The sequence below is a fragment of the Euprymna scolopes genome, chromosome 6, assembly GCF_053919585.1.
Source record: "Euprymna scolopes isolate OS-2025 chromosome 6, ASM5391958v1, whole genome shotgun sequence".
Taxonomy (NCBI): Eukaryota; Metazoa; Mollusca; class Cephalopoda; order Sepiida; family Sepiolidae; genus Euprymna; species Euprymna scolopes.
Window position 1 is genome coordinate 10866648 of NC_136487.1, and position 27591 is coordinate 10894238.

The following is a 27591-nucleotide window of genomic DNA, read 5'->3' on the forward strand; positions in this document are numbered from 1 at the left end:
ACTCTCGCTTCTCCTATTTTGTCATCCAGTCCTCATTCAATGGGTGATTTTTCTGACAAAGGGTGAAGAAAAAGCTGCTTAAAGGTCGGTAGTACTTGGTGACCAGTAGTCTGAGATGTCGGAAATTTTTCTGTCTCTATCTGTCCTTGTGGCCATGTCACTAGTAAGGGTGCTGGAGGTAAACGTTTGTCTGGGCTGACGTTATTCGCCTGATAGTCAGGGACCCGAACCTTGGATTAACCACTAAGGAGGCTGTCCTATCAGCAGGCGCAAAGTACTGGGACTGCTGTATTGCCATTTGGTGAGTGGATCTGGACCATGCAGTAGTCTCTGGTGGGGCCTCTCGATGCCATACTAGTGGGTAATTGTTATGGCTTTACCTTTTCGTGTGCTACAAAAAATAAATTTCCTGTCTTTTTCTCTCTTACTTTCCCTCTCTGTACTGCTCTAACCAAGTATGCCGACCTATTCCACAAATCCCCAAACCTCAACATGAAATATCTCCAGAATAAAAACTCGATTAAACCTAGAACCCCATCTTCCAACGTAGACCCCTACTACCAGGTCTCCTTCTCCAACATCAGGGGTCTACGTTCCAACCTTCCAGAGGTTGAAACCCAATTACAGGAGACGAAACCGGACATATTCTTTCTAAGTGAAACTGGAATAGGGCCGACCACTTCCCTAGATGAGTTCATAATTAACGGATACTCAAATTTAACAGCTAAATCTGACCCCCAAGATCGCCATGGGCATGGAATATGTGCCTACATTAAGGATGGCTTCCCGTGTGGCAGGGATATCTCTAGAGAAGATCCTAATTTACCCTATATGTGCTTCAGGGTTGCACTTGCTAACACCACTGCATTTATATTTGCCCTCTATAGGCCCCACAACAGCGGAGTTACTATCTTTAAGAGCATATCTGAGAAAATAGACCACATACTGTCTTCACATCCCTCGGCTAACATCCACATATGTGGTGACTTCAACGTCCATAACGTGGAATGGCTGACCCATTCAAATAAGACAGACGATGAGGGGAGGTTTTGTCATGATTTTGCCATTGCTTATGATCTCACTCAGATTGTTCGCGAACCCACCCGTGTGCCCGATACACCAGGTCAATATGCAAGCCTCTTAGACCTTTTTCTCTCAACTTCCCCTGAGCTATGTTCATATTCCGTTCATTCTCCTCTAGGATCCTCCGACCACTCCGTCGTATCAGTTAAGATAAAAATGAAATGTAAGAAGACCCCAGACGTACCCCTCCACCGTACTGTATACCGATACTCTATGGCCGACTGGGATAGCTTCCGTACATTCATATCTGATTTACCTCTGCACTCCATGTTTAAAAAGGATGTGTCCTCTATAGTATCAGATCTGACCGAATGGTTAATTGCAGGCATAGACCAATTCATACCAGCTAAAAAATTCCAACAAAAACCTAACAGCCAGCCATGGTTCTCCCCAGAATGTGCTGCTGCTATTGCGCACAGAAATCACTTTTTCCATAGCTACCAACGTAATAGATGCACTGAGACTAAAGCTGCTTTTAGGTCTGCCAGCAACCACTGTAAAAGAGTAATAAAAAATGCAAGAGAGCTATATGCCCAGTCTGTTAAATCCAAGGTAGCTGATCAGCGGCTTGGATCCCACCAGTTTTGGCAAATAACAAATAGGATCCTGAACAGAAGTGTGCGTTCTATCCCAACCATTATCAATGGACCAGAGGTCATCTCATCAGCGTCAGACAAGGCCAAACTATTTGCAAAGAACTTTGCAGCTAATTCTACCCTATGCGACGAAGGCAATCAACTCCCCATATTTCCTCCTATAACACAGAACAAGCTAGGTAACATACAAATATCCGTGCATGAGGTCGCCAAGCTAATAAAGAACCTAGATTCCAGTAAAGCAACTGGCCCTGATGGCATCCCAATTATAGTGTTAAAAAAGCTTCAACCAGAACTTGCTCCCATACTTACGAAACTATTTAAGCGCTGCCTTAAGGAGAAGTGCTTTCCGAGTCCCTGGAAGACCTCATCAGTTTGCCCTGTATTTAAGAATTCAGGTGATAAGTCATCTCCCTCTCAATACAGACCAATAAGTCTCCTGTGTTATGAGTAAGTTGCTGGAATCCATATTAAATAGAGAAATAGTCAACCACCTCAGCAGGAATAACCTTCTTAGTGACACACAATATGGTTTCCGCTCTGCAAGATCTACCGCAGATGTGCTGACGGTTATATCCCACAGGATTAGTGAATCTCTTGACAAAGGCTTCCTTTCTAGGGCAATTGCTCTCGACATATCAAAGGCCTTCGACAAGGTATGGCATAAGGGTCTACTTCACAAGATTTCCAGCTACGGTATAACTGGAAATGTTTTCTCAATCATTAAATCATTTCTCTCCGATAGGCTCATAAGAGTAGTGGTAGATGGACAAAAATCGGAGGCCTGCAATATAAATGCTGGAGTCCCTCAGGGGTCAATCCTGGGCCCAACTCTCTTCCTGATCTACATCAATGACCTCCCTAAACACATACTTAAATCATTCGTTGACATCTATGCTGATGACATGACCATCTACGGCAACACATCAAACGCTGTAAATGACAAAGTTCTCTCTGATTCTCTCTCCTCTGATCTCGAGCGTGTGGTTCAGTGGGGGAAGAGGTGGCTGGTTACCTTTAATGCATCCAAAACCAAACTGCTATCCTCACATCATCAACGCTCTGATCCCCATCTGGCATCAATTGTGATGGATGGCTCTCGTCTGGGTGAGGCCCTGTGTTTTGACAAGCTTCTGGGTTTGACCTTTACTCCTGATCTGAAATGGAACACGTACATCAAGTCTGTTGCCAAGGTCGCTGGAAAGATGGTGGGATCCTTCTACCGCTCCAGAAGATATCTCACTACTGATGCAATTCTCTATCTATATAAAAGCCAAGTACGTCCAAGGATGGAATACTGTTGCCATATCTGGGCAGGAGCTGTTAAAAACAGCCTATCCTGCCTTGACAGAGTACAAAATAGACTTCGTGGCTTAGTGGGGGATGCCCTTTTCTCTACCCTGCAACCTCTCTCCCACAGAAGAGACGTTGCGAGCCTGTCCTTGTTTTATCGTTATTTCCATGGCAGATGCTCGTCTGAACTCCAATCTCTGGTCCCCCCTCGCCAATCTTTCACGAAAAACACCCGTCTGGCTGAATCCACTGTGAAAAATTTCCCCCACTCTATATCTGTGCCTAAATCAAAACGCAGATTCCATGAACAAAGCTTCTTTCTTAGAACTGCACGCCTGTGGAACTCTGTTCCGTCTGCCTGCTTCCCTCCGGACTACAACTTGGATGTCTTCAAGTCCAATGTTAACAAATTCCTAATGAACCGCCCCCTTAAGTAAACATTTCAGCAAATCTCCTCACTAACGTAATGTACTTGCAATAACCCTTATCCCTGAGTGGCTTCCGGGCCTTGATAAGTGGTGATCACTGTGTAAAAAAAAAAAAAAAAAATATGCAGTTTGATGTGCATTTAAGCAATTTATTGGATTAAAAATTAAAAATGAAAAATAATCTCTTGTGTGTATACATACATATATATATATATATATATATATTAAATTTCTTTATGCAAAAATTGGCTACATATGTGCATACATGTTTCAGTTGTAATTTCTTTCAAAATCACATCTTCAGGCTACAATCTCAAACCATTTTAAATAAAATAAAATATGAGGAATAAACACAAATGGTTCAGTTATCTCTGTACGAATATTGCATCTCAATGAGACTATACAATAATATAGTGATTAGTCATTTGATACCATTGATTTTGGGTCAGGTAGAAAATTTATCAAGCCGGTTTAATTAATGAGAAAATGGTAGTTTGCTGCACCGTATAACAAAGGTCCACGCAAAATTTTAGCCAGATCAGTGCAGTAGTTTCTTAGAAAATTTCTAGAGTAAATGTGGTATTGTGATGATTAATCCTTATTAATCTGTGCACTTGATGGATACCATAATACTTAATTCGTTGCACCTTATAATGAAGGTCCATACAAAATTTCAGCCAGATCTGCTCAGTAGTTTCAGAGAAAAAGTTGAACAGACTAGTATATATGAAATCTTTAGTAAAATTAAAAGCACTGACCTAAAAAAAAAAAACAAAAAAAAAACGAAAAAAGCACTGAATTTTTTTTTTCATCTCATTTTTTTTAGTTACTTTGAGTAGTTTTTAGTTTGTAAAAATATATAGCCACATACAAACTCATAAGAAATTATATATATATATATATATATATATATATATATATATATATAAAAAATCACATACCAGTTATTGCTACCTGATATTGGCAGGAATTAAACAATGTATTAATTCATTAGTATTAATAGATTCAAAAAAGGAAAGGACGAAAATCAAGATCAAAAATAGAATTTTAAAGATGTTCAATCTGATCCTCTACCATATCAGCTATACACAACAAGTTGATCATGTGATAAAGCTAATCATAAGTGTTCTTGTAAGAAGGTGTCGAAATTCTCCTATTCCTAACTGGTCATCCATCTGATACTGACCAAGCTCAACGTTGCTTAACTTTGGTGATCTAATAAGAAATGTGTGTCAGTGTAATTACGTAATAATGCCGTATACAATAAACACTGAAAAATATCACCATCGTAAAATAATTTCAAGTAAGTGGGAGACAATTTTATGTCAAAACTTGAATAACAGCATTTTTTTTTGTGGTTGTTGTGAAGAACACTGGCCAATTTTCCAAAACAAACTAAAGAAATTGTTGACTTTGTAGGCTGTAAGCTATCGATGACAACAGATGCGAAAGATCAGCTTTTCTATATTATAATGATAAGACTTGCACAAAACAGTTTTCATGATATTGAACCGCAAAAACTTTTGGAGCATTTAACTTTTAATTTGAAGTTAATTTTAACATGTGTCCATTTAATAATAGTTGCATAAAGTATAAAAAATATTTGAAATTTTGAAAAAAAAAAAAAAAAAAAAATTATCAAATTAGTTATATTTACTTTTACAAGATTCATTACTAAACTAATTAACTGATGATTATGAATTTCGAAACAGCTGCTAGGCATAAGTGGTCTAAATGTGGACTATATTTAGTTTAATTCTATTTTATGCAGAGTGGTAAAAGGGAGTTGAAAGATCCTTTAAAAAAAAATTTAGATACCCTTGATTTTTTGTGAAGATTTTATAATAATAGGTATTGGACATTGATTAATATTTCAAATTTCAGTTACTTTTGAGTAAATCAAAGTAACTAATAATATGGACATGATGATCTCACATTTGATTTATAGTTTTAAACACAAAATTAAGCAAGATTCCCTTAATTTCGATTTCTTCTGAAAACTGCTTAAGTTTAAGTCTTAAATTTTAAACATTTAACATTCAAAATGGATTTTGATCAAAATTAAAATGTCTATAGTAGAAGATTTCAATATTTTTCCCCAATTCCGATACAATTACAGATTCCGATTCTTTAAAAATCTGTAAATATTTAATAGAGTTGTTATTTTTAACCCCCGATTACCATAAAAACATGTGTTGCATATGCAGATATTTTTTTTTTACATGGAGGTCACCACTTATCAAGGCCTAGAAGCCACTCGGGGATAAGGGTTATTGCGTGTACAGTAATCAATGAGATAGTGTTGTAGTATTCGTTAGTACTGGAGATTTGATAAAGTGTTTTAAGGGGGTGGTTCATCAGGAATTTGTTTATGTTGGATTTGAAGACATCCAAGTTGAAGTCAGGTGGGAAACAGGCAAGCGGTAGAGAGTTCACTTCTAAGAAAGAAGCTTTGTTCATGGAATCTACATTTTGATTTCGGCACAGATAAAGAGTGGGGAAAATTATTGACAGTGGTTTCAGCTAGACGGGTGTTTATCGTGAAAGATTGGTGAAAGGGGACCAAAGATTGGAGTTCAGACGAGCAAGCCATGGAAATAATGATAAAACAAAGATAAGCTCGCAATATCTCTTCTATGGGAGAGAGGTTGCAGGACAGAGAAAAGGGCATCCCCTACTAAGCCACGAAGGCAGGATAGACTGTTTTTAGCAGCTCCTGCCCAGATATGGCAGCAGTACTCCATCCTTGGACGTACTTGGCTTTTATATAGATTGAGAATTGTATCAGTAGTGAGATATCTTCTGGAGCGGTAGAAGGATCCTACCATTTTCCCAGTGACCTTGGCAACAGACTTGATGTACGTGTTCCATTCCAGATCAGGAGTAAAAGTCAAACCTAGAAGCTTATCAAAACATGGGGCCTCCCCTAGACAAGAGCCATCCATTTCAATTGATGCCAGATGGGGATCAGAGTGTTGATGATAGGAGCTTGGTTTTAGATGCGTTAAAAGTAACCAGCTACCTTTTCCCCCACTGTACCACGTGCTCAAGATCAGAAGAGAGAGAATCGGAGAGAATGTTGTCATTTATGGCCTTTGATGTGTTGCCATAGATGGTCGTGTCATCAGCATGTCAACAAATGATTTAAGTATGTGTTTTGGGAGATCATTGATGTAAATCAGAAAGAGAGTTGGGCCCAGGATGAACCACTGATGGACTCCAGCATTAATACTGCGGGCCTCTGATATCTGCCCATCAACCACTACTCTTATGAGCCTATCAGAGAGAAATGATTTAATGATTGAGAAAACATTTCCAGTTATACTGTAACTGGAAATCTTGTGAAGTAGGTCTTTATGCAATACCTTATCGAACGTAAAAATACACTTGTGGGAGATAATAGATATTAGGATTACTGGTAGTTTAAAAATGAATAAACATTCATTATTTTACCATTACTACCAGCAGTAGAGTATTTTGCTTCAAACCAAATTAAATAAGACAATTAAAAGTCGTTTTTGGCATCGGAAAATAGGCACAAATCTTTCTGATACACTCAAAACTTCTGATTTTACTGATTAATCGTTCCAACACAAATTTCTAGAAACAAGGTTCAATAGCATTTTATCGTGACTTTAATCTTTGTAAGAAAAATTGTTTGGAAAATTAATTTTTCGAGTCCTAAGACATGTAGTCTTCTAGTCCTGCATAAATTATAATACAATATTCTATTTCAGCTGTCGGATTACCAAATCCAAAATACATATTTGGTAATCCAACGGCTGAAATAAATGGAATATTGTATAGATTTTTAGTCAAACCCTAAGAGTATATTAGTACATAGTATATACATACTGTCCATGTTGATTAGAACAATTGCCTGAGCAGCCCACTGCCTTCTATTTGTCTTGTGGCTAACTCTTCTGAGAATTACATTAAACACCACAAATCGTTAAAGTTAAATCCTTAATACAAATAATTTGAATCCGTGCATAGTTTAATCTTTACTTCCTCAGAAATATTGTTCCTTTCAGTCATATTCTGAAACATCCCCAAGTTATAATCAAGATGGTCTGCTCTTTTTGACTTTCAGTTTCTGCTCCAGACGAGGTAACAGTGACAAGCAAGATATGGTCCCTTGTGATCAATAATTATCTTCCTCTTAGATAACTTAACAACCTTCCCCCTTTCCCTATGTTAAGAATGGCTTTCTTGTCTGCTTGACCTAATAGATTGCAGAAACCGAAGAAAAAAAAAAAAAAAGCAGGCAATTTTGACGATAATCTTCCAAGGTTGTCCTCCAAAGTCATCAACTTAGCTTAAGTCTGGCCTATAATCAATTAACTATAATGTCACAAGAACATATACAAGCTTGTAAGATTGGCATAGCTACAACTATAAACTTCAACTAAACTTCTATGAAGACAGGGATAGGGGATCCACCCATAGAGCATAATCAATTCCATTTAATATATTAACATCTTACCTTGGTCTGCAATGGAGTCCGCACCTGAAGCCAATAGAAAATTTGTGGCAATGACTTAATAACATTCATTCAAGACATTGTTCAAATTTAGTAGTGTTTTTTTTTTTAAATAAATGATAGAATTTGTACAATTGAAACAATTATTCTCATCTTGGTTATTATTTCATGTTTTTGACAGTATAACCTGACTTTAGATGTGCATCATTTCAAACTTAGAAACATACGAAGTGCCTTCAATAAGTGTACAGACATTTAAAATTGTCATAGACTCTTGAAATTTCAGTATGTTATTGCTGTACATCTTATGAGATGACTGATAAATTTTTATAATTTCAGGTTCAAATGAACAGCTACAGCAAGAATTGGAATACACCCTACTAAAGCCTGATTGTCACAGCTAGTGAATTTCAAAAATGCCATCTGGATGCGAGGACAGTTTGGAAGAAGGATATGCAATAAAATTCTGTTTAACTTGGTAAAAAAAAAAAAAAAAAAAAAAAAAGGCACAGAAACATATGGAATGCTTCAGACTGCTTTTGGATTATCTTATATGACTTGAGCATCAGGTTTTGAGTAACATAAGAGATCAAGGAAGATAGCGAGTCTGTGAGAGATGATGAGAGATGTGGTAGGAGATTGGAAGTCAGAACAGCAGAGTAGATTTTCTAAATAAAGAATTTCATGGATAAGGACCATCGCATGTTTATAGAGACAATAAGTGCACAGTTTAATGTAAATGCGGGAACTGCTGTACGCACAATTATTTGCGAGAAACTGAAGATGCGAAAGATTTGCACAAAGTTGTCCCAAAGGTGCTCAGAGAAGATCATGACAGCAGGAAAAGAGTCGAGCTGATCAATTCAGATCTCATAGTTCTTGATGCTCTGATGACCTGCGATGAAAGCTAGATCTATTGCTAGACAGAGCAAATCCACCCAGAAACTTATGAACCCTTTTTTTTGACAGCACAGGCATGATCTACATGCACTGGGTTCCCACTCGATAGACAATCAACAAGGAATACTATGTTGAGGTTTTAGGGGAGTTCAGAAAGAGATTCAATCAGAAGAAACCAGCACTCTTCAAATCGGATCAGTGGCATTTCCACCAGGACAATGCACCAGTCCACAACTCCATCCTTGTCACAGACTATTTGACCAAAATGGGCATCAAGACAGTTCTTCACCCTCCCTATAATCCAGACCTTGCTCCCCGTGACTTTTGGTTATTCCTCAAGTTCAAGGAAAACCTTAGAGTCTGTTATGAGACAATTTAGATGAAAGAGGCTGTGACAAGACCTTTCATGGAGCCTTGCAGAAGCATTGCAGCTGGAGGAGATTACTTCTAAGGCGACTAGAATTTAATGTGTACTATCAATAAAAGTACCCATGATGTCTGGAAACTTATTGAAGGCATCTCGTATAAAATTTTAAACCGGATCCGTTATTTTATTCATTAAGGGAGATGGTTCTTGCTTTGTCGACATTTCTACTTTTTTTTTTTTTTTTTTATTAAATAATATTTCGTTCTGATCATGGCTGATCAAATGAGAACAATCTACCCTCTGTGCATTAACTAAAGGATACAACTCTAAATTTCATAACTAAGGCACCCAAATTTGAAAAATGCATTTGAAGAAAGTAAGAAAATCAGGTTATACTGGTAGAAACGTAAAAATTATAAAAATGAGAATAAGTCGTCCAAATAATCTAAATTGTCATCTTAAAAATTTCGAAACAATAAAATTTTACTGAAATAAATTTTTGTAGATTAACAACTAAGTGAAAAGAAGTCATTTGAATCCTGTTAATAATTTTGCCCTCTTATTTTAACTCCATATTTTTACTTTACTAGCGAGAGCCATGGAAATCCCACGAAATGAGAAATATATTTAATCAACAAATATGTTTGGATGAAACTGATATTTTTCTGGATAATGCAAAAAAATGTTTTTTGGGGGCAGAAAAACCATTAACATGCAGCAAATATGAATTAACATTTCTATGAGTTTATTAATAGTTTATTAATAGTTTATTAATAGTGCTCATTGTTAATTTATTTATTGCGGACTATTATCCTCATCTTAGTTGCTGTTTTACAACGTTTCGGCCAACTATTCTTCTGGCCTTCATCAGGTGGTAACCGTGATGGGATAGGAACTCTGAATCTCCTAACTGCATCCTCAGCAATTACTGCCTTCCATAGTTGTTGTTGTCTCACCACGTTTTGACTAAGTAAGCCTCTGGTCGGCTTTGGGTAGGATTGAAACCGCTATCTTCAGGCAATTCCCACCTGGAACGGTAGAGATTCAAAATCTCTATCCATTGCGCCACCTGACGAAGGCCAGAGGAATAGTTGGCCGAAATGTTGTGAAACAAAAACTAAGAAAGATGAGGATAAAAGTCCGCAATAAACTAAATAAATAATATTCATCTCAATAATGAATTCATTATATTTTAAATATAAAACTGACCCAAATGAGATAAATTAATAAGTGCTAATAAATAGTCAGAAAGTAATATTGTGCTACATAGTTCCATAGAAATAATAAAATCACATTAGAGAAGCTTTAATTTACTTCTTCAGTCTAGCACCTCTTGGCAGACAATGTTCTTTTTTTGCCCCATTTCTTTTGAAGGTTCTCTTTTTTACATAATGTTTCACTAATGAAGAACCACTGCACGTTAAAATTAAGAGTTCCTTCTCACAATATACTATCACGGTATTCAACAAGACTATATTAAAGGGAGGTCATTCATATTCTTGTCAAGGATTGCCAAATTGGTCTTTTTAAAAAGGCAAATTTTGCAAATTTGGCCTTTTTCGAAGTAGTTTGGCCTTCAAAGATTGTATTTGGCTTTTACAAAGCATAACATACAAGCTAAGGAAGGAACAAGCAGAATATATGGAATATATAGATGGGAAAAAGAAAATCCCTAGAATGAAGTATAAATATTACCCCCCCCCATTCATTTTAACTTTTACAAATAAAACTAGTTGCATCCACCCAGCGTTACGTGTGAATCTTTACTTTCATTTTTGTTTCACAAACCCCTTCTAGATTATTTAAATGATTTGTTATTAAAAAGAAGTTCCTATTTCACATATAGTTGGAACCTTTTCCCGACAGCATTAGTGCATAAATGACCATAATATGTCAGCTAGGATTTGAACTCAGCTTAACCTAATCTATAATTCAAAACAGTATCCATTAGGCTATTTTGTGAACCCCCTATCAATGATTTATGGAAAGAATATAGTTATTAACTACAAAAAATAATTTTATTGAAACATTTGGAATTTTTTTTATATTTATAATAAGAAAATTCAGTGCTTGTTCAGAATGGAGAAAGAAAAAAAAAAAAAAAAAGAAAAGAAAAAAGAAAAAAAAAATTGAAAAATTATATTTCAATTAAAATAATGGTACCTACCTAATTATGTCAAAATTAGTTAAATATCCCTAAAGAGTAAAAGTATAAAATTAATAATATTTAAAAAAAAATTTTTTTTTTAAGAATTGCAACTTTTACTTAAATAGCCAGAATAGTTCTTATAATAGTAAGGGAGGTAACTGCATGAAATCTGGAGATTTCAAAATAGAGGATCATTTGATTCTGAAAGTAAGTTTGATATAGTAATGTAGTAATACGTTAATAATTTTGACATGAAAATTAAGTAAATAACGTTTTTAGTTGAAATATAATTTTTCGATTTTCATTATTCCAAAGCACTGAAAATTCAGTTAATGAAAATATTTTGTGACAAAAAAAAAAAAAAAAAAAAAAAAAAAATTTAAAAAAATATTTTTAAAATCAAAATATGGAAACTTTCAATATTAGCATTATAGAAATCAATTGAATGTTAGTGACCAGTGTTTAAAATTTAAATTGGAACAGAAAACTAATCAAGAAAAAAAAAATTTTTTTTCTCCAATTTTGGAAAGTTGTGTTAGTTAAAAAAATAAAATAAATTGAAATGAAAATTAAATAAAAAAAAATATTTGTTTTTGAAAGAGGTGTTAGTTGGAGAAAGAAAAAAAATGTTTTTAAAACGAGTTCCTTGTATGGAACAAAAAAAAAATCATGTGCATCAAGTGGGGTAATTAATGGAAAATGACTAACAAGTTTCTAATTTTAAACGCTATTTTTAAAAATATCCATTTTGCAGTTGAACCATTTTTTTATCATTTGCAATACAAAAGAAATGAAATATCTCCTATAGAATATTTGATATACTTATTACTAGATTAGAATCATCCTTGATCAATTGCTTACATTTACAAATTTAAAGGTATTGCACCCAGCATGAACCATATGAGGCATGTCTTGCTGACAAGTGATTGTGGACTCAGTAGACTCCGATGTTTGAAATTTGAAAATTTCAAGAGTTATAAAAACTAATAAAATAAAAAAGATGGCCACACTTAATGACAATGATTTATTTTTTTTCAAGTATTTTTCATGTATTACTTTTTCATTTTGTTTAATTGGAGTCTGAGAATTTTCACAGCCTCCAACTCATAAAGTAATATATTTGTTCAGGCTCCAACTCCAGTCCTGGTGGAAATATTGTCGCCATCATAACGACCGGAGATGGGTAAAAAATAAATTAAAAAATAAATTTAAAAAAAAAAAAAAAAAGAAAAAAAGAGTTTTATAATTACACTGAGCTTTTGGTACTTCAGCTAAATGAAGGGGGGAAAAAAAAGGAAAAAAATAGCATATCAAAAATATCCCTTAAAAACTGAAAATTTTATTTTTTCAATTTTTCCATAAAAAAAAAAAGATAAAACAAAAAATGATTTTTAAATAAAAAAATTAAAAAAAAAAACAACAACAAAAAACCCCAAACAAATCCTAACATCAAATTTAGTTAATAATGTTCAAAGTACTCGATACACACTGAATAGTCATTTTCGTATGATAGCATGAAATTCAGAATATAATTTGGGTAAAGTTTGTAATTTACTAGGGCTAGGACAACAGGATATCCTTTTCATTGTTTTGACTCGTGTGTGTATCCGTTGATATCTTGTATGCTTTTATATAGAGTGATGTGGTTCTCGGTTGGTTTTGAGAGTCAAAACAAACATACTATTCAGTTGTCATAGCCCTAGTAATTACACATAGATATCTTGTTGGAATCGAACCATAAAACCTTTGACACTTAAGTGTTCTAATTGTCAGCATTATGAAAATATCACAAATATTTTTAATTACATAAATAAATTTGATATTACATCTTAGATATCAAAGAAATTTATTGATTTGTACTGTGATTATCTTGAAAAATAAATCGATATACAAAGTTAAATGAAATAAAACAGATAAGACCTTCTTTTGTTTGTCTATTGGTATTTTTTTACGACCTGCCCCAGCGTAGTATAAACACCCCCAACCACCCCATGTTAAGAATGGCTTTCAAGGTTGGGGGGGGTTTCCGAAAGCCGTTCTTAACATGGGGAGGTTGGGGTGTTTATAATACGCTGGGGTACGTTGTAAAAATTTACCTGTCCATTTCTGTTCATACGTCACGCCAATACAACAGCCGGTTCCTTGCATTGCTATAGCCTTCTTACACTCTTCCATATCTAAATGTAGTTTTATTTAACTACTAGATGACTTATGTCCTGGTGTTGCCTGGGAAAGTAGATTAACTATAGAAATTCAATGCTCAATCTTGAACGATCCATCACGAACTAAGATGCCACAATGTTAAAAGCAAACCCTCAGAAATTTTTCATTTTTGTCAATGTTACACATTATTCGTAGTTTCACAAGTACTACAGTTAAGAAATCAAAAGTGCAAGTACTTTGTCGTTTGGTTTTAGCTGAGAAAGAAATCTTAAAAGAAAGCAGTATAGGATTTTGTATACAATTATCAAATTTGATATTTGAAAAAAAATAAAGCTTTAAAAGTTATTTCACCTGTGTAGTTTAAGGACAAAGTACTAAAATAAAATTCAGTTCTAAGTGACACCTCTTTTGGAGGTTGAAGGTTCAATCCTTAATGTGGGGGCTATACTAAACTACACTTGCTAATTACTTAAGACTTTTACCTGATTATGGCTGATGGAACAAGAGAATGCCACTCATGTGGATTAAATAAAGAATTCCGTTTGAAATTCTGTGCAGATTACAGAACAAGATACATTTAGAGGCTGGAGATTACATTGGCCAAAATGTTGAAAATAATACTAAAGATGAGAACAGTATTCTGAATCCAAATGTTCAAATGTTATTTAATGCTAGAAGCACAGTAGCTATTGCCGACAATCCATTGAATGCAACTATTTGACTCATAGCGAGAAGATTGTGAGTTCATATTTTCTCAAACACAGATTTCTGTGTAATTGATGACAGATTCAATAAGCATTCAGATACTCAGCATAACCGATTCCAAAAGGCATCAATGGTATCCATTAAACCAGTCATACACCCCAGCTAGTACGTGTTTTCTGACTAATAAATAAATGTACAAATGTTTTTTAAAAGCAGAATAGAGTTTTTAAAATTCTTTATCTGACCTTTGCAATTGACCTTTATTAGTAAAAAAAAAAAAAATTTGGACTAAGGCCCAGTTTGACACATTCTCAATCCTTAGCTCTCAATATGCACAAATGGAAAGACCAAGTACATTGGTTGTTGGAGGTGCTCTTATTCATGGAGGAATGCCAAGGGAACTGCAGTTATTTTTCTAAATGGACCTTACAATTGTAAAGCACCAGTTTTCTAAAATTAACCATTAAGGTACCTGCCTATAAATTCTCTAATTTTGATTTTTCCAATTTGCACAATCCTAAACTGTGTTTGCTTTAAGTAAATCTGTTATAGTGATGTATTATTCTAAAGTTTAATAAATGAAAATATCATGTACACTGTGTTTCGGGATATAATATATATTAATGTTGGGATAATTGATATCAGGAATCAGAACTTTTATGGATATCAAAATCCTAAAAAGTCTGTGTTTAGTTTCCATGGCTAAAAACGATTCTTTCAATTGTTGCTTTTTATCTTGTTTAAAACTTAATTTTCCATGGCTCATACTAATGATAAAATGATAAATATTTATTGATTTTAAATTACCAGTAAAACTAAAATCTATACCTAAATATTTAGAGATTTTTAAAGAATCGGAATCTGGAATGGGAAAAAATATTGGAATCATCCTATCATATATATATATATATATATATATATATATATATATATATATATATATATATATAAATAAATAAAATGAACTCTTTTTTCCCATATGATTTTGACCTTAATAGGATCAAAAATCAAGACATTTCATGCAAATGAAATATGCACAAACTACAGCACAATATCTGAGGTGTGTTATAGGCCTATTACCTCTCCACTTCCTCGATAATCGTAGATTCCTATATTTTTTCTGCTAAGAGTTCACTGCCAAAATTGGTTAAAAATCAATGGAAGTGGTAAAATCTTTTCTCTATAATAAATTCCTCCTTCCCCCACCACCACTTAACACCATTGCGGGATCGTTTGCAAGGGACAGTTATGAAGAAACACCAGTTTGGGTTTTCTTTACTTCGTAATTGCTTAAAAAAACTGGAATGGAATTTTAACGTTTGTTTTCGTTCTATGCTTTCTACTGGGTGAAACTCACCATGGACTTAACCGAATTGAAGGGTTATTTATTCCATATTTTTTTCTCTGTGTTTTTTTGTTTTTGTTTTTCCTGAACACGTCAATCATTTATGCTTTTTGTTTTTCTGATTTCTTTTTTAAAGAAGTTTTACGTTTGTTGGCTGCTTTTTTTTTGTTTTGGTTTTGCCGATTTTTTTTAAAGAAGTTTAACATCGTTTTTTTTTTTATATATATATTTAAACGGGGGTTATTACTTTGCTTATTCTTTACTTTAACCCCCCCCCCACCCACCCACCCTACATACATACACACACACACACACCTCCAAACAACCGGGTAACGCCGGGTACCCCCGCTAGTATATATATATATTTCAGATTTTATTAATATTATTTTGACCTTGCATAATACTTCCAAATTTGGATTTAAAAGCAAATTTAGTTTATCATGTAATAAGACTAATAAATTCAATAATTAGAAAGGTTTTGCTGGAAGTCCTAAACAGTTTCAAAATATACTAATTTAATCTTATGGTTAACCAAGTACAATGATTCAATAATTTTGAACTTCATTTTTAAATCAGTGTAAATTACATAATGATAATATTAATAGTATTAAGACAATATACCAATAACTACTAATATAAACTATATATAATTAGAAAAATAAAAAAGGGAAATTCCTTGCCTTTACATTTGGGTTTTATTTTCATTATTGTAAAAGCAGTCTGGACTTTATGCGTTCAAAAATTTTAAATATTAGAAAAATAAATCAAATGATGTAGTCTTTGCTACATGAAGCTTTCTAAGGCATTTTCACGATAGACAACCTCCCCCCCCAAAAAAATAAAAAAAGTTGTTAAGGGACAAATATATAAAAAATAAATGTTACTAAAGGAAAGATAAGTTACTTTTTTACCTACTTGGATGAAGTTTTAGTGTTTTAACTTATTGTAAAGTATGTATTTATGAAATGCAAGTTGTGCCGAGTGCTTAAGTCAAAATGACAACAAGATGGCCAACATAGGGCTGTTAGCTATGGAGCCTTGAAAATTGCTCAAAACTCAAAAATACTGATAAAAGTCCACCTAATAAATATCACTAATATTTATTTGTGACAACTTTCTTGGTTTGTTGTTTATCATTCAAAAAAAAAAAAAAAAAAAAAAAAAAAAAAGCTTGCTTTCTACTGTTACCTAAGGTAGTTTGTGCCATGTCATATGGAGAAGCAATTTTTGTCTACCAAGCGATGCAAGTACAGTTGCTGCCATGGTGTACAAAGTCAGTAGTGTGAACTCACTTTTTGAACTTCCTTTAGTCTTATTCAACTTTGAGAGTTTATTTCATCGTAATAACATCAGATACTTAATTATTGTTATTGCAATGGTGTTAAATCTGATCAAGTGTAGACAACTCCTTTTCTGGCCTGCATCACATCCCAAACTAAGGCATCACATCCCAAACTAAGGCATCACATCCCAAACTAAGGCATCACATCCCAAACTAAGGCATCACATCCCAAACTAAGGCATCACATCCCAAACTAAGGCATCACACCCCAAACTAAGGCATCACACCCCAAACTAAGGCATCACACCCCAAACTAAGGCATCACACCCCAAACTAAGGCATCACATCCCAAACTAAGGCATCACATCCCAAACTAAGGCATCACATCCCAAACTAAGGCATCACATCCCAAACTAAGGCATCACACCCCAAACTAAGGCATCACATCCCAAACTAAGGCATCACATCCCAAACTAAGGCATCACACCCCAAACTAAGGCATCACATCCCAAACTAAGGCATCACATCCCAAACTAAGGCATCACACCCCAAACTAAGGCATCACATCCCAAACTAAGGCATCACATCCCAAACTAAGGCAGCTCATGCACAGCAGTACTGAACAAGTTCACAAGAGATGGTTAACTGATTAGGATTTTATAATCAAAGACTAACTACTTAAGAATCCGAGAGCTCAGAAAGGAAAGAAATCTACATGCCCATTTGGCACAATGGTTAGAATGTTTAATGATGACCCAGGAGACTAGAGTTCAATCCAGAGTAGAGTCATACCAAAGACTCAAAAACTAGTACTTGATACCTCCTTGCTAATTTGGTTTGGTAATTTTATTTTATGGCATACTAGCAGTTCAACCCGGCTTTGCTTGAGCCCTATATACTATTCATAACTTTATGTGCATATATTTATATATATTTAAAAGTCTGACTCATGTCCAGGTAACCTACATCTAAAATTTCAAGTGTTTAGACCCAAAATTGGTGGAGAAGTTTGGTAGAATTGGCAAAGGTCAACTCTTTCAACTTTGGCCTCTTGGCAGCCAAATTTTCACCCAAAAACCGATTAAAAAAAAGCTTGCTGCATGTCTGAATACCCTTTATGTAAAAATTTCAAATGTTTAAACCCAAAATTGGTTGAATAGTTTGCTAGAGACCACAAAGGTCAAATCTTTTGAACATTGACCCCTTGGCAGCCAAATTTTCAGCCAAAAACAGTTTAAAAAGCTTGCCCTATGAATACACTTTATGTAAAATTTCAAATGTTTAGACCAAAAATTGGCTGAGTACAATTTGGTAGAGACCACAGGTCAAATGTTTTAAAACTTTGACCCCAAATCAAATTTAAAAGTGTGATTCATGTCCAAGTAACCTACATCTGAAATTTGAAAGGTTTATACCCAAAATTGACGGAAGAGTTTGGTAGAGTTTTCAAAGGTCAAATCGTTGAACTTTGATCCCTTGACAGCCAAATTTCTGGTCAAAAACTGATTGAAAAGATTTTCTTAAATCTCAATACACCTTATGTCAAATCTTGAGTCTGTAGACTGAAAATTGACAGTAGTTTGGTAGGGAAATCCCCCCCCCTACACACAAAAACACACTTTCCCTTATATATATATATATATATATATATATATATATAAAAGATTAATCCCTTTTCAGGTTATTTAATACCAAAAAGAGTAATTTTCGTAAATGTTTTTATGCTTTAAATTCTTTATATCCTCAAATACTTATTCATGATGTTTGGTTTGATGGTTTTGAAGAAAGAAATTTTTTGTTTTTGGCTTAGCAGAACATGATTGAGTTTTGCAGATAATTTAGATGATTTAGTGATACCCTGAGTGTGGTAATATGCAACAAAGAGAAAGGAAAAACAATAACATCAATGTGGTAAACGTGTCCAATAAATAACTCTAATCGGGGTTGCTAGACTATAATATTTGAAGCCAAATCTTTCAGAAAAAAAGGCCAATAAAAAGCCAAATTGATAACTGTAGCCAAATTTTCACAAACAAAAAAGCCAAATTGAAAAAAAAAACAAAGAGTGTGTGTAAGTATATAAACATTTATATTTTTGACATTGTTATTTTTTGTGTGCTTTTGTAGATTGGTGATAATTTAAACCGACGCAATTCATAAATATTTATATATTGAAAGAGTTTAGCTCCCAAATACTTGCATCCTTTTTAAGATTTTTTCAGAAAAAAAAAAAAAAAAGATCGGAAGTGTTAATTATTTTATCTTTTCCATGCAATTTGATGACATTATGACATTTAAGGTTTTCGGGTATTCTGAAAATGAATATCACATGTAAAATTGTTGCCAACAAATAGTTTGTATGTAATAACGTTATACTTTCTGACAGCAAGCCAAACAATTCACGCGCACATTTTTTTGCTTATGGCAAAACTATTTGTCAGCGACAATTTTATATGTGTTATTTGTTTTCAGAATACCCAAAAACCTACAAATGTTGTCAAATTAAGGTGAATGTGAAAGGCGGAAAGAAACAAATTAACTATTTTTTTGAACATTGAACATTTCCTTTATTAATGCAATATAGAAAAAAATGGCTATATTGAAGTGTTAACTCTGGACTACATTGAAGAGGTTAGCTCCCAAATATTTGCGTTTATTTAACGAAATAAAACAAACTTACTTTTGCCAACAATTTTATTGTTTTTATTCAATATATTTTTTTGTTGTCAATTTGCAGTTCCTTCCACCACATTCATCTTTTTCCTATGTAATAACATCATGCATTTTGCGTTTCCCCAAAAAAGTTTGTATCGACCGATGACATCAGTCTTTTACATGATCATCTCCATTCATCAATGAATGGTGAATTTTGTTGCAATCTGCATGGTAAATTACAGGCTTCACATGTCTTAGAATTGTCTATTAACTGACGCTTGGCAAGCCATTGAAGCATTGCGAATTGTCAGACAGCTTCTCGCAAAATTGTGACATCGTCATTTTTTCATTCTGCATGAATTGATTGTCATATACATCATTTACAAAAGTTGTAAGAGCCATTGCCATTATAGTAAGGATTGCAGTTCCACGTAGGCATGCATGTGTGCTACTTTGTTAGTGGTTGTTAGAATTAGCAATAGAACTAATTCCATATTTTGCTATTTTTCAGAAAAAAAATAATTTCGAATTAAATAAAAATAATTAATGCAAAATATTTTTACAAATAAACTTCTGTATTCCTCCCACTCCCCGGAACAAATCACAATAAAGACAAAAATATTTGGGAGCTAAACTCTTCAATATGTAAATAAATATATATATATATATATATATATATATGAAATGTGTCGGTTTAAAAACATCAACAATCTACAAAAGCACAGTCTGTTTTTTTCAATTTAGCTTTCTTTGTATGTGAAAATTTGACCACAGTTATCAATTTGGCCTTTTTTCTGGAAGATTTGGCTTCAGATATTTATTATAATCTGGCAACCCCGATTAGGGTCAGCTATTGGATATATTTACTCATTAATGTTTAGTACATTTTAGGTGCGGAAGTTAGTATCTTCAGACTGGGCTGATTTGGTAGCACCAGGCCTCCTTGCTTTTATTCAGCATTATAAAAGAAAGATCAACAGTAAAGAGAGCAAGACAGGGAAAAGAGTGGCGCTTTTGCCTACATTTCAGTGTAGTCCATTTATAAAAGTGAGAATGGATTGAAAAGGACATTTCATTAATTAACTATTCTTTTTCATTTTTTTTTTTTTTCTTCTGTGATTATTTCAGTATTAATAAAACATTTATTTATGAATATCATTTTATTTTGTGAAGAGACACTTAGAATTTGTGCTCAAAAGTCACTGTGTAATCAACAGGTTGCAATCCACTCCTAAATTGTAACAAACTTTCTTACAACACACACACACTTTAATCTCTTGTTAATAATTTAATTTAAATAAATGAATGAATTAGTTCATTACTTCTAGAAATACGAAAGGAATTTGTAAGTATTTAAACTGTTGAATAGAAAATAATTCAAATTAGCTTTAAAATTCTTAGCCAATATACATGTAAAGTTTTGGTAGCTTTTTAGCACTAGATTCCCCTTCCTCTGGTAGCAATCTGAATACATCTTTATTTAAATCCACCTTAAAATAACGTTTTTAAGAATCCTATTAAAAAAAAAAAAAAGAAAAAAAAAAGAAATTAAACATTTACATTCCCACCATCTACACAGAACCTCACAATTACACGTACAGCTATCCTTACAGCGATGTCCATTCTCTTGAGACTGAACGGAGGCATCAATCGAATCAACATAAAGATTTCCCATATTTTGAAAGGAAATTACAAAAAAAACTATACAAAAAATAAATTTTTTTAAAACTATTAAAACAAAATGTTTTTATATAATGTTAACATTATTTTCTGTTCAGTATTTATTATTTTTTTTTCTTAGATATCCTTTCAAAATGTGAGAGGATCTTTATACCCCACCATGTACCAAACTAACTAAAGCGGTCTTTGGAATTAGAAACAAGATCCTGCATGTTGGCTGAACCAATCAGCTTGAAGAAAAAGGAAATTATCAAACATACACATTAAATGCTGTCTAAAAGGGAGACAAAAAAATTATTTGCTATATTGTAAATATTGTTTATCCATAATTATAATAAAAAGGAGTTAATGTTTGTTTTCCTTCACCAATGCTTCCCCCATATATTTTAATCCCATTAGTTGGAAAAATAATTAAAATATTCCTTTATATTAAGTTAATCTTAAAGAAACAAAAACATTTTAATTATTCTAATTAACCGTAATTTGCAATTTTATCCACCATCACTTATTAAGTTTCCATCTATCACTTTTACCCTCTCTCACTATGTTGTTTGCCTTTTCCTTCCGTTCTTATTTTATAGCAATTCTTTCAGTCAAAAGTAATCTATACATCTATAAAAGTGTGAATGTACGTGTCTTTGTGTATGTGTGTGCGTGCATTTTTAAGGACACTTCTCAACCTATATACTCAACAATTTTTTTTATATACAGACTTGAAGTTTGATATATAGGGTATTCAGAAACGTGGAAAACTTTTTAATCAGTTTTCATCCGGAATAAAAAAGGCTGTTAAGGGGTCAAAATTGAAAAATTGGAACGTGGATTCATCAGATTTTTATCTGTCAACTGTTTCACGAATGCACATGTATGAATCGTTCATGTGACAGATTCCTTATGTTAAGAATAAGTAGGTTTGAAAACACTTTTTAAAGATCGCATCAAACCTGGCCTAATGGTTATTGTATGTGACTCACTATCTTTATGTGTTGGTTTCGATATCTGCTTGAGTATTTTTTTATATACAAGAAGATCTATTTAGAAAAAAAAACATGATACTTGCATGCACGTGTCTCAGTTTCTGTATGAATTATAATATATTTATGTGTATTTTACGACCAAGAAACATCAGACGACCTGCTCATAAGATTATAAAATAGATTAGAATAGTTTATTATAAACAATAATATTATTTAACCGATTTTTTTTTTTAAATAGTTTCCTCAAACAGTTTGCCTTTGGAATTCCGTTTCTCTTCCTCGTTTTTCCAACTGTACCAACATACAGAAATTTAAATGTGGACAAACATCTTGCTACTCAACTCCCTACCCAGGTTGCACCCTACCCATTCCTATAAATCTGTCCTCTATAAAAGTAGCCTCATACATTTCAGTGGCAAGATGCCGTATTTGGACAAATAAAAATATTCCAATAGGTGCATAGTATTTGGGCATCAAACAACCCTACAAAATACAGACATGGCCGAGAAACAAGCCACAACAATAAATTAAAGAAATAAAAATTCTCTACACTTAAATTTCATCATCATCTCGTTTAATGTCTGTTATATATGCTGGCATCTGTTGAGCATCTTAAATTGACTTCCAAACATTTATCTCTTTCAAACTCAGCTTCATTACTTCCCATGCTTTCCTTAGCCTCTTCCTGCTACCTCAACTGTTCTACGTCTACTGATCCAAGAACTCTCATCCATTCTTTCAATGTGACCAAACCAACAAAGTCTCCTTTTCTGCACACATCTCTCTATACTGTCTAGCTTTAATCTTCCTTTGAGGTATCAGATACAAGCCAATCTTTTAAGATTAACATTACACATTTATTGTATCATTCTCAAATCATTTCCCTCCATGCAACACATGTCCTCGCCCATCACTAGTTAGGTTTCACTTCTATATATCATAACTTTTGATAGACATACCCGAAAGACTCCCCTTGGTTCACAGCGGAAACGCTCTCCTAATGTCTTAACGAATTCAGAATTAACAATAAACACTTAAAAAAAAAAAAAAAAAAAAAAAATGAATTACTCCTCTCATAGATGTAAAATTCAACAAATAGTCTTCATTATATATATATTTCTTTTATACAAACTTTATTGGCTAAATATCGATGCCTCCGTTCAGTCACAAAAGACAATCGATACCCCCTGTAAGGATAGCTGTGCTTGTAATTATGAAGGCAGGGTTACACAATCCCAACCACCTCTCTCCTGAATTGGCACTGCCTGATTCCAGTGGCAACAAGAAGTCTAGGACAACTGAAAGCAATGTCAAGATAAGCAGAGAGCACCTAGAATTCCCAAATAGTCACCCATTCTCGTACTGACTAGGCATAAATGTTTCATTTCAGTGATCTAATGGGAACTGAGTGTCAACATGATTATGCTATATATTGGCTACATATGTGCATACATATTTCAGCTGTGGTTTCTATCAAAATTCAACTTCCTGAAGCCACAAGTCTTGACTGAATCAAAAGCAGAAATATTTCCCGTCTTTTAGAGGAAGTCGGATTTCAAAAAATCAGAGCTAAAACATGTATGCACATATATAACCAATAATGTTTGCATAAATAAAGAAATTTGCATAATACTGCTCTATTTGTTATTAAGCACTATTGTAAAAACACCAGAGTTTCATCGGATTAATATCCACAAAACCACAGCAATAATCCCACGCATAGCAAATACATAGCTTAAACTAGATTCAATATCACGCATTCACACACACACACACACACACACAATTTTATGTATCTATTTTCAGTATTTACTTCAGTGCTAAATAGTTCTAAAAATATATATGACAATTAACCACCACTCAACCATCATAGCATCGAGCCCCTAAGGGGCACAGGCCATCTACAACTTTGTAGATGCTTTTGTAGCGTTTGAGTTCTTTTTACGAGGTGAGGGTGCTGGCTCCACGCCCAACCTTCCCAGAAGGTACATACATAGCCTTCCCAAATGGTTACCCATCTGGTACTGGCCAGGCTCAACTTGCTTAACTTTAATGATCTGGCGAGAACCGGTGGGTCAACGTGATTGTGCCGTACATATGACAATTAAGCTACACAGAATTTTCTGAATTTCATCCTTGTGATGATGTCAAGGAAGATGCTGGTTGTTCACATTGTACGTGTGTGTGTGTGTGTGTGTGTGTGTGTGTATATATATATATGTATATATGTTTATAGATTTGTATGTACAGAATTCACTTTTAAATTTAACTGATCAAGAATTTTGGAACAAAGCTGCTAAGCAAGTTTTAATATAAGTTATATTTAACTTAGTTTAATGCAAAGGAGGTAAAAAAAAGGGGGGGGGGTGAAAGGCCTTTTGTGAAAATTCAGATATCTGATTTTTGTGAAATTTCAAGAATAGGTAATAGACGCTAATTATTATTCCGAATTCAGTAGGCACAATATCCCATTTGAAAAGTAAAGATTTTCTGATCTTGAGTCATTAGGCATCTATTAAGCAAAATTCCTTAATTTAATTTTTTTTTTAAGACAAAGTTTTTATTTTATTTTTTTTTTATTGCATTTTCACCCCAAACAAGGCACATTGCTACTTTGTTGTATGGGGCTACTATCAAGGATATAAGCTACAGGGGTACTATGTGGGGAGTTGGGCAGAAAGATGTCGGTTCACGTTACAATTGAACTTTAAGTCTTACGTTTTAGACATTTTATTGAATCAAAATCATTTTCATGATTTCGATCAAAATTGAAAGGATTATTGATATAAGATGTAGTATCATCATAGTTTTTTAGTTTTAGTGACTTGAAAATAGAGTAAAACAGTTCTGTTCAACGTATTCATTTTACCTATTTTAGAATTTATATATATGAAGCATAAAACCCAAGTTAAAGCATCTTTTAATGTTAACTCTCAAAACGGGCTCTTCAGAAGAAACATTTTTAGAAAGGAGTTTTTCTTTTTTTTTTGCGTGATTTGAGTTTGCTTCTTTTTTTTTTTTTTTTTCACCATTTAGTTATTCAGAGAACAATATTCCATATTTCCTTCAAAACACATTTACAAACAATTGTTTCAAGGACATATTTTCATGATATATGAATTTTTTTTTTCTTTTGAGAGATTATAATTAATTAATGGAATACAAATTCAGATCAGGCACACAAAAAATATATAGTGGAATCTCTAGATATGAAAAACTTAGCTTACGAAATTTTCAGCTTATGAAACCCTGCATACAAAAAAGATTTTCAGGATAAAAAAGTAAGAGCCACCAAAAGACTACTTTTCAGGTACCTAATTCTTCGATTTATAAAAAAAAAAAAAAAAAAAAAAAAAAAAATCAAAGTTTTATTCAATTTAAAAAATTTTAAAGTAATTTTATGAAAATTACCATCTTGATTTTTATCTGGAAAATGTTTTTTCTCGGGTTTGAATTTATTTTTTCTACTTTCCCCACCTGCCTCATAAATTAAAATTTTTTAAAATTTAAAAATTAATTTGTGCATTACAATTTTTACCACATTTAAAGAATATAGATTGAAGAAATATTTTCTGTTTTAATTTTTATCGTACATTCTATGAAATTTTTGTAAGGAGTTGGGGAGTTTGTTATTTTTTTTAGAAATCCCAAATTAGTAAATAATCCATTTCACTTTGAGTCTTTTCTGCATGCATATAGATTTGATCAAGTTATCCTATGATGATAATAATGATAAAGAAATCATATCACATCTTTCAATTATACAGAATTTTATATTTGGATAGCAAAAGTGAAACAAAATAAACAATGAAAGTATTAATGGTTACGTACTATTTAGCTCTTATTTCATTCTGGTTTTACTTTCATTTAATGAGGTTTTCACAGGACTTTGAATGGATTAGACGATTTATATGTTAAAAGCCTTTCAGGATACAAAAATTTCGAGATATGAAAGCCAAGAAGGAACCAATTAATTTCGTATGTAGAGATTCCACTGTATCTTTATTTTTACAGTTCCATTTTTGTATGCACTTTTGTTTGCATTGGTTGGAAGAGGTTTACTGTAATCGTTTTCTTGGAGATAACTTAATCATACAATATCAAGAAATTATTAGAAGAAAGGTTTGGTCATTTTACGGCATATCAACCCGTTTCAGGTTATTTAATGCCAAATCCAGTTATTTTGGAAATAGTATTCATGTTGCATTCAGTTATTTTGTAAAATGTTTTTATTCTTCAAGCTCTTTGTATCTTCAATCGCTAGTTTGTAGTGTTTGGTTTGGTTGTTTTATAGTGGATTTTATCGTTTTTGTTCCCTGTCCTGCAGAACATGAATGAGTTTTGCAATGGGAGAAGGAAAAGGGTTACAATATTAATGATTGATATGTTTTAAATGAAGGAAACCAGTCAGAGTTGCAATCAAGTGCAACTGATTGCAACCCGATAAACTATTATATATGGGATGCAGTTGAGAAAGGGGAGGTGATGGTGGTTACATGGTTAATAAGATGAACCGACAACCTGAGTGTGCCAACTTTGAATCCAATTTGTTCCATAAAAACATCTTCACCGAGGTTGTTGGCAACCTTCATGTGGTTTCTCCTGCAAGTATCCAATGTCTTTCTATTTCTAAAAATAATTCTGACTAAAAAGATATTCGAGAAACCAACGTCAACAATAGAATCATCCGATCGACAAGATATGAATGCATGATTATTCGTATTATTTGGATTACTTGTTTTCAGTGTTATTTTCACAGGGTTTCTAGAAGGACCTGTGGCGTAGTGGATAAAGTACTTAGTAACTTCAGTTGTAAAGTTACTCTTCTGGTGGTTTATGGTTCAGTACTCAGCGTGGACTATACTCAAAAATACAATTGTGAATTACTTAAGGCTTCTACCCAGTCATGGCTGACAAAACAAGAGAATGTTACCTCATGGATAAAGGATTTCGTTCGAAATTCCGTGCAGACTCCAGAGGTCAACAGAAATATTCCAGAGTTCGACAAGGTACATCTGAAAAGGTTGGAGGTTACATTGAAATGTTGCAAAAATAAAACTCAAGATGAGCACAGCAGCGTGAAGAATCCAAATAATCGGCATCTCAAAAATTTCAAAAATATAAATGCATGAATCATTGTATCAGTTGCAACGGCAAAGCCAAGCGGATTGCCAGGATCAAACTGGCGTTCAGGTTCAGATCCCAACAGAAAGCCAGGATGGAGGCTGAGGATAGCATCCTCAAATGAGCTGTATTTGCAAAAGATTCTCTAAATGATGCACTTTGAGTTTTGAGAAGGTATCAATTATCGTCAAGATTAACGTTCACAGGAAACACAAGCTGGAGCAGATACATCGAGAGTATTGCCAAGGCTGCTGCAAAGATGGTGAGTTCTCTTTACTGAACTATAAAGTTACTTATGCCTGAAAGTATCTTGTACCTTTACAAGGCCACAATTCACCCATGTTGGAGTATTGTTGTTACA

General features: G+C 33.5%; 1 protein-coding gene across 5 annotated transcripts in view; it reads right to left on the reverse strand.

Annotated features, from left to right (window-relative positions):
• Positions 1-27591, reverse strand: part of LOC145277503 (transcription initiation factor TFIID subunit 4B-like) — a 76356-nt gene that overhangs the window by 41568 nt on the left and 7197 nt on the right. For 2 of the 5 annotated variants that reach the window (XM_080128903.1, XM_080128901.1), the window contains exon 2: positions 7887-7910. The exons of 2 other annotated variants lie outside the window; for them this stretch is intronic. In XM_080128903.1, the coding sequence (XP_079985029.1) occupies positions 7887-7910 (24 nt within the window). Of the gene's footprint in view, positions 1-7886; positions 7911-12549; positions 12571-27591 lie in introns of all 5 variants that reach the window. One more of the 5 variants, XM_080128900.1, reaches the window with a different exon arrangement.